Genomic DNA, 18,246 nt, shown 5'->3' on the forward strand with positions numbered 1-18,246 from the left:
GTTTTTGGACCAAAATTTTGTGTGGCCCAAGAAAGTTAATGGGCCTGGCAGACCAAGAAAGTGTGTGGGCCTGAACCCTTCGGAACCCAAACATTCCTTGGCCACATCGCCGTCTCGTCTAGTCTCCACGGCGACGGCGCCGCCGCTTCTCGGTCGCCGGCGCACCCGCCGCCTCTTTTCGGCTCGCCGGCGGCGCGTAGGGACTCGAGGAAATGCTTCTGCGTCGCCATCACTACCCGAATCAAGTACGCAAAGTGCGGCCATCATTTCTCTCTTATTTACTACTCTCTTTTTCTGTCGTGAATCTGAACGTTAAGAGAGATTTTTTTTCTTCTTCTTTTACTGTACCTGAATATTTGTGAATGCTGATGATTGATACTACTTGCGCACGATTCTCAAAGTGTACATACTAGTTCTAGCAGTGGCAAATTTACACGGAATTTTGATGGATTTGAGTAGTGACCATCATCCGGAATGTTCATTCTGCTGAACACCTGCAAAGAGTTGTCACAACTGGATGCTGTTCTTGAACTCTGTAGTCTGTTCATGTAGTTTGGAAGATGTGGTTTTTCATGGACGGTTGACCAAAATTAGCTCATGCTCATCTCAGAATTGAAGAAATCTTAGCTTGGAAAGTACCATCTGATCTAACAGCACACCAAGTGCAAAGAACAGGCCTACTGTGATACCAAAGATAACCTTGTCACTGAATTCACCTGTGGATAGAGTAGAGGCAGGCGCAGGAACTGCTTTTGCTGAACTACAACGGTGACTGAGCATAGGACCACATAGCTTTGGATTACCAATGAAGCAATCTGTGAATGTGCTAAGCTGGCCTTCAGTTGGGATAGGCCCTTCTAGGTCATTGTAAGAAATGTTGAATCTGGTTAGGAAGTTTAGATTTTTCAGTGCTGCTGGGATTGTACCAGATAGTTTGTTGCTTGATAAATCCAGTGTTAGCAGATTTGTGAGGTTGCAGATCGACTGGGGGATATCTCCATATAATTTGTTAGCGCTCAAATTGAGTTCAAGGAGCCCTTTCAACTGACCAATCTCTGGAGGGATCAAACCAGTGAATTTATTGCTGCCTAGATCCAGCATTATGGGGAAAGCATTGGCCTTGCGGTATTGAAGTAGTGATGTAAGACTATATATGGGTAGTTGAAATGCTCTAGGGTGCAATTGGACTTGGACTGCAGACTTCTCTGACCTAAGCATTGGCATCTGTACTAAGGCTGTTGGAATTTCTCCCGTCAGATTGTTGTTTGATATGTCTAGATAGAAGAGGAAGTTTAGGCTGCTGATCCAGTCAGGTATTGGTCCAGTTAATTGATTTCTATTTAATATTAGCATCTCCAGACTCGAGAGTTTTGATAACCATCGAGGTATTTTTCCATATATAAGGAGCAAGCAATTTGGGAAAGAACCTGAAGATTGTCAAATCCATCAATGTTATCATCGTCCAGTATTCTCTCATTCATGAAGTTTCGGCCAATAAGAAGGGTGGTGAGGCTGCTGGAGCTCCTTAATATCTGTAGTGCATTTGTTATGTTTGTAAGATTGTTGTAACTGAGTGACAGGAAGGAAAGGGATTTCAGATTACCTAGTCCCTTTGATAACTGGCCTTGAAACTTATTGGAAGATAGCCGCAGGGCAGTTAGGTTACTACATGAGTATATTGTTTCTGGAATCTTACCACTGAAGTTGTTCCACAAAAGATCTAAAGCTTTTAGATTGGGTAGGTTGGAGAAATTGACATTGACGAGCTCCCCACTGAAATTGTTGCTCCTGAGGTTGATGGTTATCAGACTTGTGCAGTTGCTTAAGGTTGATGGTATGCCCCCATACATTTTGTTGTTGTTCAAAAGGAGTTCTTCCAATCTGTTGAGCTGGCCTATAGACTCTGGAATGTTACCACTGAAGTTGTTCTCTCCGAGGTCAAGAGTAGCCAGCTTCCCTAGTTTGATAACATTTTCCCCTTCAAGTGTTCCATGTAAATTGTCGTTTGGAAAAGAGAGGCACTCTATTGAAGTACTCAGCATTGAAGAGTTCGTCTGGAATAGTCCCACAAAGGTTGTTGTGGCCAACCTTGAGGACTCTGAGCCTGGAGCAATTTCCAAGTCCAGGGGGAATGCTCCCACTGAATTGGTTGTAACTGAGTTCAAGCACAGCTAAGGATGGCAAGTTGGTGCAGAAATTAGTTGGTATATGCCCACTAAATCTATTGTTGCTAGCACTGAGCGTGATGAGATGCGCCATTCCGTCTAACGACGGCAACTCCGTGGAAAACTTGTTGCTCGAGATGTTGAGCACCTGCAGAGGCAACTTTAGACCAGTGGTTAGTGGTGGCGACAGTGGTAGAATTCTGCCGAGGCTGTTGAAGCTGACGTCAAGGATGATGATGCTGCCTGATGACATTACTTCTGATGGTAATCCGCCGGATAGTGAGTTGTGCGACAGGTTCAGACGCAGCAAACCTGGCAGTCTGCCAAGAGCAGGTGATATGCTGCCTTCCAGCCTCTTGGAGGCCAACAAGACGTCTGTGACCATGGCGTCCTTGCTGACCATGCTGCTGCAGGTGATGCCTTCCCATGAGCAGCAGTCTGTGCCCAGCCGCCATGACGCGGCGAGGCCACCGTCCTGCGAGAGCCCTGCTAGGAACTGGAGGAGGCAGTTGTTCTCACGCTCTGTGCAGCAGCTGGTGGAAGATGCAGAGGAAAGCATCAGCACAAGAACGAGGCAGAGAATAGACATGGGTAATTTGTTTTTATTGCTGCTGCTACTGGTTGTGGTGGTGGTGGGTGATGAAAATTTGAAACTAATGGAGTGACCATATATAATGTTGCTATTCTGAATTTGTGATTTTCCTCAATTCAGTCGGTACATATTAATTGAGAGAGAGAGGAATAAAGCAGCAACTTGGTACAGATTGCTTGATTGTCTTCTAGAGCTAGGGACCGCAGGGACAAAAATATCAGTCCTTGGATGCTTTTTTCGTGAAACACGGCTTAATGTTAACCCAAATCAAGTAGCAGTACAACCGTTTCTGTCTTTCAGATCAATTCCCTGTGAATGCATGGCAACCTGCTCTGGTTGCAGTGAAATTAAAGTGTGAAAAACTGAGGAGAAAACGATATCTGTTGTCAGATTCTGAAATTTATAATGGAGGTCTGAATGATTCAGTTACCTGTAAGTTGCACGGCCGGAAGAATGAATGCTACGGGGTGGCATCCAATCCATGCATGTTCGGAAGATCAATCGGCAAGTAAGGTGAGGCTGCTGTCTCAGAATTGAAGAAATCTTAGCTTGGATAGTACTATCTGATCTAACAGCACACCAAGTGCAAAGAACAGGCCAAATGCGACGCCAAAGATAACCTTGTCACTGAATTGATCTGTGGAAAGAGTGGAGGCAGGAGCATGAACTGCTTTTGCTGAATTACAGTGGTGACTGAGCATACCACCACATAGCTTTGGATTACCAATGAAGCTTGAGTTGTCAAATGTATCAAACTGGCCTCCAGTTGGAATAGGTCCTTCCAGGTCATTGTTAGAAACATTGAAGGCAGAAAGGAAGTGCAGCTTGTTCAGTTCCAAAGGGATTGCACCCATTAGATTGTTGCTAGACAAGTCTAGCATCTCCAGGTTGGTGAGGTTGCAAATTGCTTGTGGGATCTCTCCAGAGAAGCTATTGAAGCTCAAATCAAGCATATCGAGTGCCTTCAGCCGACCAATCTCTGGAGGGATCACACTTGTAAAGCCATTTCTAGCTACATTTACTTCTGCTCGGAGGATGCGATATTCATATTTCCAATCTTTAAGTGCAGGTAAGTCCTTTTTTGAGGACATATATGTCGGTAATATTAAGACCCTTGCATCAATATTGGCCACTGTCTTCTCTGATTTAAGCATTGGCATCTGTATTAATGTCATCAATATTTCCCCTGTAAAGCTATTATTTGATATATCTAGACAGATGAGAAAGTTGAGTTTGTTGATCCATACAGGTACCGTTCCTGTTAATCGATTGTCATATAAAAACAACTTCTCCAAATTTTTGAGCTTCGATAGCCAGACAGGCATTTTTCCAGATAACGAGGACCCATATATTTCAAGATGTTGTAGGCTTTCAAAACCATCAATTGTTTCATCCTCTGGCAAGATCTCATGCATGAAGTTCTGTTCAATAGATAGCACCGTTAAGTTTCTAAAGCTCTTGAAGATGTGAAGCGCATTTCTGATATTAGCAAAAGCATTACCACCAACTGATAGGAAGGAAAGAGACCTCAGTCTGTCCATTCTCTGTGAGAACTCACCATGGAATTTGTTCCATGAAAGTCTCAGTGCAATCAAATTTGTGCAGTCATAAATGCTTTCTGGAATTGTACCATTGAAGTTGTTCACGAGAAGATCAATTATCATTAGATTAGATAGGCTGGAAAAGTTGATCTTGCCAAGGTCTCCACTGAGGTAGTTGATCTTGAGGTCGAGGATTTTGAGATTTGTGCAGTTGCCTAAAGTTAATGGCAGCTCTCCATACATATTGTTGTGGCCCAAATGGAGTTCCTCCAATCTCTTGAGCTGACCTATCGAGTTGGGTATTTTGCCAATAAACATATTCCTTTCGAGATCTAGGATTGACAATTTTCTGAGTTTTATGATATTGGCATCATCAAGTACTCCATTTAGAACATTGTCTGGGAAAGAAAGGTACTCCAACGATGAAGCATTGAATAGTTCATCTGGGAGAGCACCATGGAAGTTGTTGTGGCCACCCTTGAGAACTCTAAGCATCGAGCAATTGCCTATGTCCTGGGGTACGCTACCGCCAAATCGATTGAAAGAGAGGTCAAGCTCAGTGATGGATGGTGCACTGATGCAGAAAGAACTTGGTGCCTGTCCCGTAAAGCTGTTGTTACTGGCATTCAGAGCCACCAGATTGTTCATCACCTTCCATGTGTTTGTTGGAAATTGTGCTGTAAATAAGTTGCTCGAGATGTTGAGTACCTGCAGAGGCCGGATAGTTGTTTCACTTATTTGAGCTGAGAACTCCTGCAGAGCTCCACTTAAGTGATTGAAGCTGATGTCAAGGATGACGAGGCTGGTTGACGACACCAACTCCTCCAATGGAAGTTCACCGGAGAGCAAATTGTGGGACAGGTTGAGGCGCATCAGGCCGGTGAGGTTGCCAAGGTATGGTGAGATGTGCCCTTCAAGGCCCTTAGAAACCAGCGAAATTTCGGTGATCGTTGCATCTGTGCCGCAGGTGATCCCTTCCCATGTGCAGCAATCCGTGTCATTCTGCCATGACACGGCGAGGCCACCGTCCTCCGAGAGGCCGGCAAGGAACTGGAGGAAGAAGCTCTTCTCATGATCTTTGCAGGAGCTGGTGGAAGAGGCTAAACTCAGTAATAGCACAACAGCAAACCCAAGTAAATCCATGGGAAATTTGCTGCTGCTTCTGCTGCATGGAAACTGGGAAGGTCTCATGGTGGATTTTTTTTTCTTCTCAGAATGGGTACAGTTTGGATAGATCACTATGCAGTAGTATTATATTGAGTAAAGATACTTTAGAGGTGAATAATAGCCACAGCCTGCAATGCCCATTTGCTACCGATGGTTAGTTTCAGAAGAACTTTGCTACCGATGGTCCTTGTTCATTGATTGCGCAGAAAGTAATACCGATGACTATGTTATCCCGTGCCTGTCCAATTGTTGCATTGGTTCAGACAACTGTGACGACCGCTGTTTCAAGCTTGACAATTGACAAAACTATGAAAAATCCTGGTCGCCTCCTGCTGTCATCTTTGCCTGTCTTCAGCCGCCAACACTGCAGCAATATCAGCTAAGTTCTTCTCTTTGTTTGTTTCCATTTTTTCCCCTCGCTTTGATTGATGGTGTAAAATTGAAGGTGCTAGCAACAAATTTTGGTACCTCACACCCCATCAGCAACTAAGTTGCTTGACCATTTCTTTGTTGCTGCTGCTCTTTGCTCGACCTTCCTGGCCAAAGAAAAGCTATTTTCTTTTGCAACCATTCTTAGTTAAATCCTTGTCACATTGACATTTTTACATCATCCTGATGACTTCTCTTGGCTCTTGCAGCTTCAGATGATAGACGTGCTTGCTTGCCACCAAAAAGGAGAAATGCAAGCATATGTTTCATGAAACAGCCTGAGCTCAATTGACCAAAGGCTGAAGCAACATGCTAGGGGAAAAAAACAGTTGTTATGTTTTTTATCCATTCAGTTAAAACTTATAAGTAGTAAGCACAAGAGAGGCAGCAAGGCCAGCAAAATTCAGATGACTACTCAGATGCAGCATGAAAGTGGAGTACATATCCTGACCTGGAACATATGGACAGGATATCAGGATCTTAAACTGCCTTCATGATCCAGTCCATTTTGACTGTGCGCAAGAGCCCTTTCTTGGCTAGCTGCTTCTCCCAATTGATTTTTGAGTGTCCCAACATGCACTGTTTTACAACGATCTACGTTGAGCAATGAATGTTTTACAAATAAGTTCACATCGGAATATACTTTGTTCCTATTATTATTGCTTATTACTCTCTTTGTTTTATATTAGAGTAAATTTCATCTTGAACCACCTATATTGACCAATGTGGCATAATGGGCTAGGGCTAAGTTTCTCTTTTCACTTAACACCACCTAATTTTACAATCTTTTTCAAGTTGGACCAAGTTTACGGCATGGGCTGCGTTTCGGCCTAATCCACGCGAGCAGCTGGTGTTTGCTCATGGTGGCAGTGGTGCGCGATACCAGGAGCGTGCGCGACGCGTTGGTGTGGTCATCGGCGAGGGCGAGCATGTCGTCGTCCAGTGGACACGGACTCTGTGGTGATAACGCTCGGCCCTGTCGCGCTCAAAACAATACTACGGCACATCTGATTACGTTGACAGGATCTGAGACCATACCAGAACTATCCCATTCAGATCATGCATGTGAATCAAGATCCGATCTTCTCTTTAATTTTCTTGTGAAAATTCGACATGTTTCCGGTTACCAACCGAGGAACACGGATTAATTACTCTAGTTTTTTCGAAGAGCAGCAGAGGAATATTGATTACCCCCACAAAACCCAAATCTCATAGGAATTACTGAATGCATTGCTTTGTTTCACTCTCCCAAGCCCCAGGGTCAAAACTTTCCTCCATGGATTGCTCCATGATCGAATCGCAGATGCATATACCTGTCTACCTCATAAACCCAACAAGCATCCTAGCAACGAGGCAGCCGACGACCCCAGTGATTCCATCCTCGGGAAGCCATCGATCGAGGTGGCATGGGCGTCCACCAGGCAGAGGCCCTTTGGCCTGACGCTGGCGACACGGTTGGATGACGAGACTTGCTCCACCTTGGCGCCGGTGGACGGTGGACACGGTGGCGTTTGTGTTTCGATTGTTGAGTTCACGCCGCTGCACAGCAGCCGTGTGTGAACAGAGACTTTTTTGGGTTGGGAAGGAAGTACTCGTACCAGAGAGGGAGGCAGAACCGCCGTCGAGGGAGCCCTCGCCGGAGCCCCGAGACGGGGACTGCCGACCGCTGGTAAACGCACCTATTTGCGTGGGCCGAAGCCCAGCCTAGTGGGCCAATCAGTAAACCTGGTTCAACTTGCAAAGGATGGTAAAAATAGGTGGTGTAAAGTGAAAAAAGTGACCCACCCCTATCCCAATGTGCAACTTAGGTCAATATAAGTGGTCTAAAGTGAAATTTACTCTTTATATTATATAAGACACTTTGACTTTTTTTTCTTAAACTATTTAAAATTTGACTAAATTTATAGAAACACAACAACATTTTTAACACCAAACAAATATGGTATAAAAATATACCAAAAACTAATTGGTGTTATAAGAGTAGTTATATTTATATACCTCTATAATTTTGATTTAGAAAAAAAATAAAATGCTTATAATATGAAGAGGGTGTAGTGCTTAGGTTCCAGAATCCAGCTAGGAACTGGAGCAGGTACCGAGGCATCAGCACAAGAAATATGGATAGTTTGTGGCTGCTGGACTGCTGGTGCTGGATGAATAATTATTTTTCCCCTGGAAAAGGACATTGGTTTGGTCACATCCATGTGATTTTTTTTTTCAAAATTGTACTTTACTGCGTTTAATTTTTTTTGGGCGAAAACTAACACGGTTGATATGGATTGTTTTTTTTTCTCTCTTCAAAACAGTACTTTATTGCGCTTGATTTTTTTTTGGCAAAAACTAACACGGTTAATATGATATGGAGTGCTTGCGGTGGAATGGAATGACCATGGCGCCACGCTGGGTGCAGTTGCCATATTTGTTCGTAGCGGCTTAAAAGTTAACGCTAAAAAAACTACATTAAAAATATATTAAAATGCTTTGCAAAAAAAGATTAAAATTAAGTTTAAAATTCAAATTTAAGATTTTGCTTTAACTTATTAGGCCAATGAGGTGCGGGCTCACCGGCCGCCGGCGAAGACAAGAGAGTGCTCCACGAGTTCACGGTAGGACGATTTACGTGCGGCCCATTTTTGTTGGGCCGTAACTGGATTGTAACTAGAATGCGGCCCATAATAGTTGGTCCAGGACGGGATTTCGATTACGTGAGGCCCAAATATGGGATTAGTTGAGTAGGGCAAGGGCCCAAGACTTGGCCCAATTGCCACAGGCACCGTCTCGTCGTCTCCGTGGCGACAGCGCCGCCGCTGCTCTGTCGCCGGCGGCCAGCGCAACCGCCGCCTCTTCGGCTCGCCGGCGGCGCGCGGGGACTCGAGGAAGGCCTCTGCGTCGCCGTCACTACTACCCATAGCTCGAGTATGCAACGCGTGGCCATCTCCATCTGCTCTCTATTACTACTATTTTCTTAGCGTGAATCTGAAAATTGAAGCGATATAGTTGCAGACGATGGGGATTCTCAAACTATACATACTAGTTCTGATAGAGACAAATTTGCACATGATTTTCACGAATTTGAGTAGTGACCATCATTCAGAATGCTCAATCTGCACACCTGAGTTGTGGCAGCTAGATTCTTGTCTTCAACTCTGTTCATAGAGTTGGAAAATTAATATGCCTTGAAGAGATCTTAGCCTTTTTAGTACCATCTGATCTAATAGCACACCATAAGCAAAGAACAGGCCAAATGTGATGCCAAAGATAACCTTGTCACCGAATTGATCTGTGGATGAAGTAGGGCTAGGAAGTGCTCTTGCTGAATTACAGTGGTGACTGAGCATACCACCACATAGCTTTGGATTACCAGTGAAGCTTGAGTTGTCAAATGTATCAAACTGGCCTCCAGTTGGAATAGCCCCTTCCAGGTCGTTGTTGTAAACATTGAATGCAGAAAGGAAGTTTAGCTTGTTCAGTTCTAAAGGGATTGTGCCTGTTAGATTGTTGTTAGACAAGTCTAGCATGACCAGCTTGGTGAGGTTGCAGATTGCTTGTGGGGTCTCCCCAGAGAAGCTATTGAAGCTCAAGTTGAGCATATCGAGTGCCTTCAGCTGACTAATCTCTGGCGGGATCGCACCTGTAAAACCATTTTTGGCTATGTTTATTGTTGTGTGGATATATTGGTATTGTCGGTTTTTGATGAATGGAATGCCGTAAAATCTCATGTTTGGGACACTTACATCCAGATTGGTTCTCTTGTCTGACTTCAGCATTGGAATCTGCGTTAATATTGTTGGAAATTCACCTGTAAGGTTGTTATTGGATATGTCTAGATAGAAGAGGAAGTTGAGGCTGTTGATCCAGGCAGGCACTGATCCGCTTAATTGATTATTGGATAACTGCAGCACCTTCAATTTTGTGAGCTTTGATAGCCAAAGAGAAATTTTTCCATGTAAAGAAGAACCACTTATTTCTAGGTACTGAAGATTTTCAAAACCATCCATTGTTTCATCTGCTAGCAATGTCTCATGGTTGAAGTTCCCTCCAAGAAGTAGAGTTTTTAAGTTGCTAAAGCTCTTGAGGATGTAAAGTGCCTTCGTGATATTCGTAAAATCATTCCAACCAACTGACAGGCAGGAAAGAGACCTCAGTCTGTCCATTCTGTGTGAGAACTCACCATGGAATTTGTTCCACGAAAGTCTCAGTGCAATCAAATTTGTGCAATCATAAATGCTTTCTGGAATTGTACCATTGAAGTTGTTCACGAGAAGATCAATTATCATTAGATTAGATAGGCTGGAAAAGTTGATCTTGCCAAGGTCTCCACTGAGGTAGTTGATCTTGAGGTCGAGGATTTTGAGATTTGTGCAGTTGCCTAAAGTTGATGGCAGCTCCCCATACAAGTAGTTCTCACCCAAATGGAGCTCCTTCAATCTCTTGAGCTGACCTATGGACTTGGGTATGTTTCCACTGAATATATTCTGTTGGAGATCAAGGATAGACAATTTGCTGAGCTTTATAATGTTGGCATCATCAAGTACTCCATTTAGATCATTGTTTGGGAAAGAAAGGTGCTCCAATGATGAAGCATTGAATAGTTCATCTGGGAGTGGACCCTTGAAGTTGTTGCGGCCACCCTTGAGCACTCTAAGCATGGAGCAGTTGCCTATGTCTGAGGGTATGCTGCCACCAAATTGATTGGAAGAGAGGTCAAGTACCCCGAAGGATGGTGAGTTGATGCACAAAGAACTTGGTATCTGTCCTATAAAGCTGTTGTTGCTGGCATTAAGAGCCACCAGATTGTTCATCACCTTACATGTGGTTGTTGGAAATTTCCCTGTAAATAAGTTGCTTGAGATGTTCAGTACCTGAAGAGGCCAGATAGTTGATTGAATGAAGAGCTCTTGCAAAGCTCCACTGAAGTGATTGAAGCTAACATCAAGAACGACGATGCTGCTCGATGACACCAACCCCTCCAATGGAAGTTCACCAGACAGCGAATTGTGTGAAAGATTGAGCTGCAGCAGGCCGGTGAGGCTGCCAAGAGACGGTGAGATCTGCCCTTCAAGGGCCTTAGAAGCGAGCAAAATATCAGCGATCCTCATGTCTGCATTACAGGTGATGCCTTCCCATGTGCAGCAATTTGTGCCGTTCCGCCATGATGCGGAGAGGCCACCGTCTCCTGAGAGGCCAGCAAGGAACTGGAGGAGGACACTCTTCTCCTGGTCTATGCAGGAGTCGGTGGAAGAAGCTAAACACAGCACCGTCAGCAGAGCAAACCCAAGTAAATCTGTGGGTAATTTGCTGCTGATTCTGCTGCATGGAAAGTGGAAAGGCCTCATGGTGGGTTTTCTTTTTCAGATTGAGTATGAGTTGGATATTTACTGTTCATTACTCTTATATTGAGTAGGAATGAAAGCAGGAACAAATTTCATCTTTGTTGATTGCAGTTGCTAGCTGATCGAGTGGCTAGTCAATGGTCATCACAAAGAATAAGTGGTCAAGGTCATCAGGAATTCAGGATCAAAAGATGAATTGAGAGTTGAATGAGAGTGACAACCTGCAGTGCTTGCTTGCTACCGATAGTACAGTCATTGATTGGGCAGGCAGTAACATCATGAATTGTGTCGATCACAACTTTATTCAGCAGTGAAGGAAATATCCTGGAACATATGGTGTAGTAAGTGGTAAGTTAGTAGACCAAGTCTTCCCTTTCCGGTTGATCATCAGCTGTTGCATTTCGAAAGTTTGATTCCCTACCTATAGCTCCACATTTGCCGGCTGTTTACCGTTCCTTTTTTTTCCATAATTTTGAGTTTTTGACAACAATCAAACCACTAGCTTCACACGAAATGTTGTAAAATCTGTAGCAAATATGGTAGGCTCTACGTATATACATGCATGTTTCATACTTGAATAATAACGTAGGAGATACATTTCATCAAATAAAAGAAGTATGCTTAATATTTCATTGGGGCTCATCAGAGAAGCTTAGTTCTGCAGTGCTCAGCCCTGGTTGATGCTGGAGCTGGAGGCCAGGACACAGGTCCAGCGCCCGTGATCCTGCCTTGCAGAGCCCTTGGAAAATTGCAGGTGAAACTAGCATGCATGCAGGTATGAGGTAACCAGGCTTGCTAAGATTTGCTCAAATCTGTTGCAGATATAGTAGGCACTATAATCCCATAAATATCAAGTCTCTCGAAATAAAATGATGATTTTTTTAAGGATTTTGTCTTTGTTTTCTTGTACAATGCAAATCGTGGCAAGTACTGTTTATTTCTTCTTGTGTACTCATATATCGATGTTGTTATTCAGCGATCAAAGTGAATGATGACAATAAAGTTACACGGAATTCTGCAAGAATGAATTTTTGATACATTTAGACTGCTTCGATTCACATCATCTTACATAGCTGTGTACTTATACATTACCAGAATTCCTGGATCACTCTTCACCCATGTATTCCTTCCAGTTTATTATCAAAAAAACGAGTTCCCTCCAATGTCCTTTTCTTTATTTTTGTATTTTCCGCCTTTCATAGGAAAACCTGAACCAGAACAAGAGGTATATTTCGTGCACAACTAGACTAAGCTTGTAACCGGACATGCTGCTTGGATCTTAACAGCAGCTCAAACTGACCAAAGTTATCACAAAAAGTACATCAGATCTGCAATAGGACTAGCCAAAAAAAACCTTGATAATACTATTTGATCATATAGCACACCTACACAGAAGAATGCGACAAAAGCAATCGCAAAGATGGTCTTTTGAGTGCTTTGTTCTCTGGAGTCTGAAAACTGGAGGTGTTTTTGCCGATGCACAGGTGCGAATGAGCGTATGACCACACAGCTTTGGGTTCCCATCAAAACCCCAATACTCATATCCAATTGGAACTGACCCCTCTAAGTCGTTGTTAGAAACATCAAATATTGAAAGTGAGTGCACATTGTTCAGTCCTGGTGGGATTGAACCTGTGAGATGGAGGTTAGACAATTCTAACACTTGCAGATTTGTCAGGTTGAAAAGTTTCGGTGGAATATGCCCTGAAGAGCTGTTGAAGCTCAAGAAGAGCACTGTGAGTGATTTCAGCTGGCCGACCTCTGAAGGAATTGCACCAGTAAGCTTATTGTTTCCAAGATTTAGCATTGCAGGGAGAGCATTGGTCATACCATATGTAAGTGATGGCTCTTCATAATCAGCATAAACAGGAAGTTCAAATACCCTTGGATCCAAATGATTGTAGCATTGGCATCTCCATTATTGCTACTGGGAGATCCCTTCTAAGATTGTTGTTTGATATATCTATGAAGTAGAGGAAGTTCAGGCCATGGATCCAGTCTGATATTGGTCCAGTGAGTTAATTGTAGGATAGATCCAAAACTTCCATTTTGAGCAGTTTTGAAAGCCAACGAGGTATTTTTTCCAGACAACGAGCAAGAAGGTACCGAAAGAACCTGAAGACTCTGAAAACCATCAACTATTGGTATGCCATCTGGCATGGCCTTGCCCTTGAAGTTGATTCCCATAATCAAAGTGTTGACTTTTTGCAGTTCTTGAGTGCATGAATTGCATTTGAGATATTCCCAAAAACATTGTTGTCAAGTGATAGGAACAAGAGGTACTTCAGGTTCTGCCAGTTTCATTTGGAAGGAAGCTGGAATTTTTTTTCCCAATGTAATGAGTAGAGGGTATAGTCTGCCCAGTTTCAGGGTTTCTCCCCCTCCAGTCGGAGGCTGTGCCTCGGACCATGCTCGACATGCTTTTGTCGATGTAACTATACTTTTGTACTTTGTTTTTTTTTTACTAATTCTTAATGAAATTGGTTGGCCACTCTTTGGCTGACCCGGCAAAAACGAGGGACTTCAGGTTGTCTATTCTTGGTGACAACTGGCCATAGAATTTGTTTGAAGATAGCTGTAATGTGGTTAGATTGCTGCATCTGTAGATGCTATCTAGAATTTCTCCAGTGAACTTGTTCGACATAAGATCCAAAAGTTTCAGATTGGGCAGTCTGGAGAAGTTAACCTTCGAAAGCTCTCCTGTGAAGTTGTTGTGCTTGAGGTTGATGATCTTGAGACTTGTAAAGTTGCTTAGAGATGATGGAAACACTCTGGACATCCTGTTGTTATCCAACTGGAGCTCCTCCAATCTATTAAGCTGACCTATGGAACCCGGAATATCACCGATGAAGTTGTTATGCTTGATGCCGATGATTTTGAGACTAGTACAGTTGCCTAGAGCTGATGGCAACTCCCCAGACATGCTGAGTTTAGTCCAAATGGAGCTCCTCCAATCTCTTAATCTGACCTATGGAACCCGGAATATCTCCGATGAAGTTATGCTTGATGCTGATGGTTTTGAGACTAGTACAGTTACCTAGAGCTGATGGCAACTTCCCAGACATGTTAGGTGTAGCCCAAATGGTGCTTCTCCAATCTCTTAAGCTGACCTATGGAACCCGGAATATCACCGATGCAGTTGTTATGCTTGATGCTGATAGTTTTGAGACTAGTACAGTTGCCTAGAGCTGATGGCAACTCCCCAGATATGTTGGGTGTAGTCCAAATGGAGCTCCTCCAATCTCTTAAGCTGACGTATGGAACCTGGAATATCGCCGATGAAGTTGTTATGCTTGATGCTGATGGTTTTGAGACTAGTGCATCTTGGCCGTTTTGAGACTTGTTCATAACGCGCAATTTCACCAGGAGATTATGGAGGATGATGCAGGGGTGGATCGGCATCGACTTTCCGTTGCCTACAGGGAACGAATCAGGCATTGCTGATTGGTGGATGAAGGCGAGACTCGCTTTTCGGACGGGCTACAGGAGTATTTTCGACAGTGCCTTTGTGCTAACTTGTTGGCTGCTGTGGAAAGAGTGAAATGCGCGTGTCTTTGAGCAAAGATTTTGAAGCATAGAGCAACTTGTGCAAGCTATCAAAGAAGAGATCATCGTCTGGAAGACGGCAGGAGTGTTCAGATCGTGCAACAACGAGATCACGTAATATGTAATTCATATTTGTCGAAGTTTTAGCTTACCGGGTCGGGGTCTTACCCCTATCCTTTACGACAGCATACTGTCGTTGTAAGTTTTAACATGTAACAACCCCCCCCCCCCCTCTTCTCTTAATGAAACTAGTATGGTGGCCTGCGCAAATTGCGCGGCTAGCATCATTATATTTTCTCTCATATAATAGCATATATGTTTTCTCATTATATTATTAAAATATATTACAATGATAACATAATTTTAAATTTTGCAATAACTTTACGAAACTACTAATGTGTAATATTCATATTGTATTTTATATACGTGTTAGTTATTAATTATTTTTAATATCAAAATTTAGTTATTTGTAAATTATATATATTCCTATATGGACTCTAGACTCGTCTTTTAATATTTCTTTTTTTAATTCTGAATGTTTATTATTTCTAATTGTATTTCTATGTGGATTCTAAACTCATCTTTCAATATTCTTTAATTTTTAATTTCAAATTTTAGTTACTTCTAAATTGAATTCCTATATTGACTTTAAACTCTTCTTCCCATGTTTTTCTTAATTTCGAATTTTAGTTGTTTGTAAATTGTATTTTTATACGGACTCTAAACTCTACATTTGATTTTATTATGTTTATTTCGGATTTTAGTTAGTTTTAAATTCCTATATGCACTCTATACTCTACTTATAATATTTTTTAATTCCAAATTTCTTTTTTTTTATTAATTGTATTTCTATGTGGACTCTATACTATACTTTTAATATTCCTTATTTTTAATTCCGAATTTCTATTATTGTATTTCTATATGAACTCTATACTCTACTTCTAATATTCCTTATTTTTAATTCCGATTTTCAGTTCTTTCCTAATTGTATTTCTATATGGACTCTAGTCTCCTCTTGTAATATTTTTTATTTTTTAATTCCGAATTTCAATTATTTCTAAATTGTATTTCTATATAGATTCTAGTCTCCTCTTCTAATATTCCTTATTTTTTAATTCCGAATTTTAGCTATTTCTAAATTGTATTTCTATATGGACTCTACTTTTTCTTTTTCTCCGATTAATGGGAGAACTTTTAGGTCATGAGAGCGAACGTGGAGGCTCCTTTTTATTCCGAATTTTAGTTAGTTTTAAATTCCTATACGAACTCTATACTCTACTTCTAATATTCCTTATTTTTAATTTTTAATTCCAAATTTCAGTTATTTCCTAATTGTATTTCTATATGGACTCTAGTCACCTCTTCTAATATTCCTTATTTTTTAATTCTGAATTTCTATTTTTTTCTTAATTGTATTTCTATATGACTCTATACTCTACTTCTAATATTTCTTATTTTTAATTCTGAATTTCTATTATTTTCTAATTGTATTTCTATATGGACTCTATGCTCTACTTCTAATATTCCTTATTTTTAATTCCGAATTTTAGTTCTTTCCTAATTGTATTTCTATATGGACTCTAGTCTCCTCTTCTAATATTCCTTATTTTTTAATTCCGAATTTCAACTATTTCTAAATTGTATTTCTATATGGACTCTAGTCTCCTTTTCTAATATTCCTTATTTTTTAATTCTGAATTTCAGCTATTTCTAAATTGTATTTCTATATGGACACTGCTTTTTCTTTTTCTCCGATTAATGTGAGAATTTATAGGCCTTGAGAGCGAACGTGGAGGCTCCTTTTTCTATTCCTTTAATAATATAATAGATTGGTCGACCGAACCTTTCGGCCGACCCGGCAAAAAAGTTTTGAGACTAGTACAGTTGCCTAGAGCTAAGGGCAACTCCCCAGACATGCTGGTGTAGTCCAAATGGAGCTCTTCTAATCTCTTAAGCTGACCTATGGAACCTGGAATGTCGCCGATGAAGTTGTTCCATCCAAAATCAAGGATTACCGTATTAAGGAGTTTGATACAAGTTTTTCCCTCTATGCACGAATCTCAACATTTTTTCTTTTTTTTTTTTTGCCAGGGCAGCCGAAGGAAGGGCCGTCCAATTTTATTCAGATTTGGGAGATGGTTACACGAATCTCAACATTGATCCGATGGTCCACGAAGCGAAAGTTTCTTGGAGAAAAATCTGTCGACAATAGCAAATCTGTTCTCAAATAGAAGGCTGGTGAACCATAGCTAGCAAAGGAGAGGTGCTCCAACGAATCTATTTTCTATGAGAAAAATCTATTCTATGCTCATACTTTTTCTTACTATTTTCTATGAGAAAAATCTATTATATGTTAATGACTTGGGCACTCTATCTACTAATGAAATTTGCAACACAATTAAGAAGTTATATCATAAAAAATGCAATGAGATCTTGTATACTTGTGGGGTTTTCATTTTAGAATGCGCAAAAGGATTGCGCATCTTTTGTATTAAGACTTGGGAAGTTTCAACAACAACCAGCCAACAACTCAGAAAATGAGAAGAAACAAAGGCTAAATGGCTAAAAGAAGAGGCCTAAATCTCACGACATCTAAATTGCGACCGAGAACATGACAGGCCTACTCTGGAAGCAGACATGCTTCCCTCCACAGGCCTACTTCTGCTTCCCTCCACGGGCCTAATTATGGGGTCTGTCTAGCTGAGCTGTTTTTTTTTAAGAATGCATTTAAGGATTGCGCATCTTTTGTATTAAGATTTGGGGAGTTTCAACAACAACCAACCAACAGCTTTGAAAAAAGGAAAAAAGAAAACAAAGAAACAATACTGGATAGCTAGGAGTAGGGGCCTAATTCTCGCGGCATCCGACTTGCGACCAAGAACATTAATAAAACCATTATTAATAGCAGTGACGTCTTGCACATACTGTATGAGTCATTCCCAACTCAAGACATTAATAAAACCATTATTAGTTGTTTGTTGTCTTGATCATCGCTGGAAGCATGTCCTAGTTGAGCTCAACTCATATAAGATGGGTTAAATATGTGAGGGTAAAAAGGAAAATGCAATTACATGGAAAATTTATATATGGATTGCAGTGACCACTTGTTGACAATACCATTAGATGGCACAGAAGTTCAATATCCTGCAAATTGATTGAGGTGGCATCAGTTTTTTGGACAATTTTTGAGCTGGCTTCATGCATTAAGTAGGTATTCTCAGAACCAAAACAAATATACTACAGTAAAAAAGAAGTCACAATCAGGCAGATTGTAGTAAAGAATGTCAGCTAGACATGCCCAAAGTCAACCACATACGTGCTGTTGTGTAGTCACATTCTCAAAGTCAACCAAAACCAAAACTAATCAAATATACCTGTTGTTTTTGTGTAGGCTGTCCTAGGTAAGCAATGACGAGGACACAGCAGCATAGGAAGCTGGACAAGGCATTTCAGAGATCACATCCATTTCAAGG

At 41.5% G+C, this 18,246-nt stretch overlaps 1 protein-coding gene, 2 long non-coding RNA genes and 1 pseudogene across 3 annotated transcripts; 2 read left to right on the forward strand and 2 right to left on the reverse strand.

Moving 5' to 3' along the window:
* Window positions 1-94: 94 nt before the first annotated feature.
* On the forward strand, window positions 95-6,563 carry LOC136355027 (uncharacterized). The gene is made up of 2 exons (XR_010739040.1): window positions 95-245; window positions 6,104-6,563. It is a non-coding gene; the product is annotated as an uncharacterized lncRNA (long non-coding RNA).
* LOC4328357 (uncharacterized) lies at window positions 477-6,107 on the reverse strand (annotated as a pseudogene).
* Window positions 6,564-8,641: 2,078 nt separating the features above from the next.
* On the forward strand, window positions 8,642-12,264 carry LOC136355029 (uncharacterized). The gene is made up of 2 exons (XR_010739043.1): window positions 8,642-8,810; window positions 11,892-12,264. It is a non-coding gene; the product is annotated as an uncharacterized lncRNA (long non-coding RNA).
* LOC107280037 (receptor-like protein 3) lies at window positions 9,338-11,257 on the reverse strand. Its single transcript, XM_015769098.3, has 2 exons — window positions 9,629-11,257; window positions 9,338-9,525 (listed from the first exon to the last, which is right to left on the reverse strand). The coding sequence occupies exons 1-2, from the start codon at window positions 11,228-11,230 to the stop codon at window positions 9,496-9,498; spliced, it is 1,632 nt and encodes a 543-aa protein (XP_015624584.1). The 5' UTR covers window positions 11,231-11,257; the 3' UTR covers window positions 9,338-9,495.
* Window positions 12,265-18,246: the final 5,982 nt, after the last annotated feature.

This window comes from Oryza sativa, chromosome 2 (genome assembly GCF_034140825.1).
Source record: "Oryza sativa Japonica Group chromosome 2, ASM3414082v1".
NCBI lineage: Eukaryota > Viridiplantae > Streptophyta > Magnoliopsida > Poales > Poaceae > Oryza > Oryza sativa.

Coding starts and splice junctions, on each gene's coding strand:
- LOC107280037 (XM_015769098.3), bottom strand. CDS start 11,230: ATGAGGCCTTTCCACTTTCCATGCAGCAGAATCAGCAGCAAATTACCC. Junction 9,526..9,628: donor ACAAGAGAACCAATCTGGAT/GTAAGTGTCCCA, acceptor ATGGTTTTACAG/GTGCGATCCCGCCAGAGATT.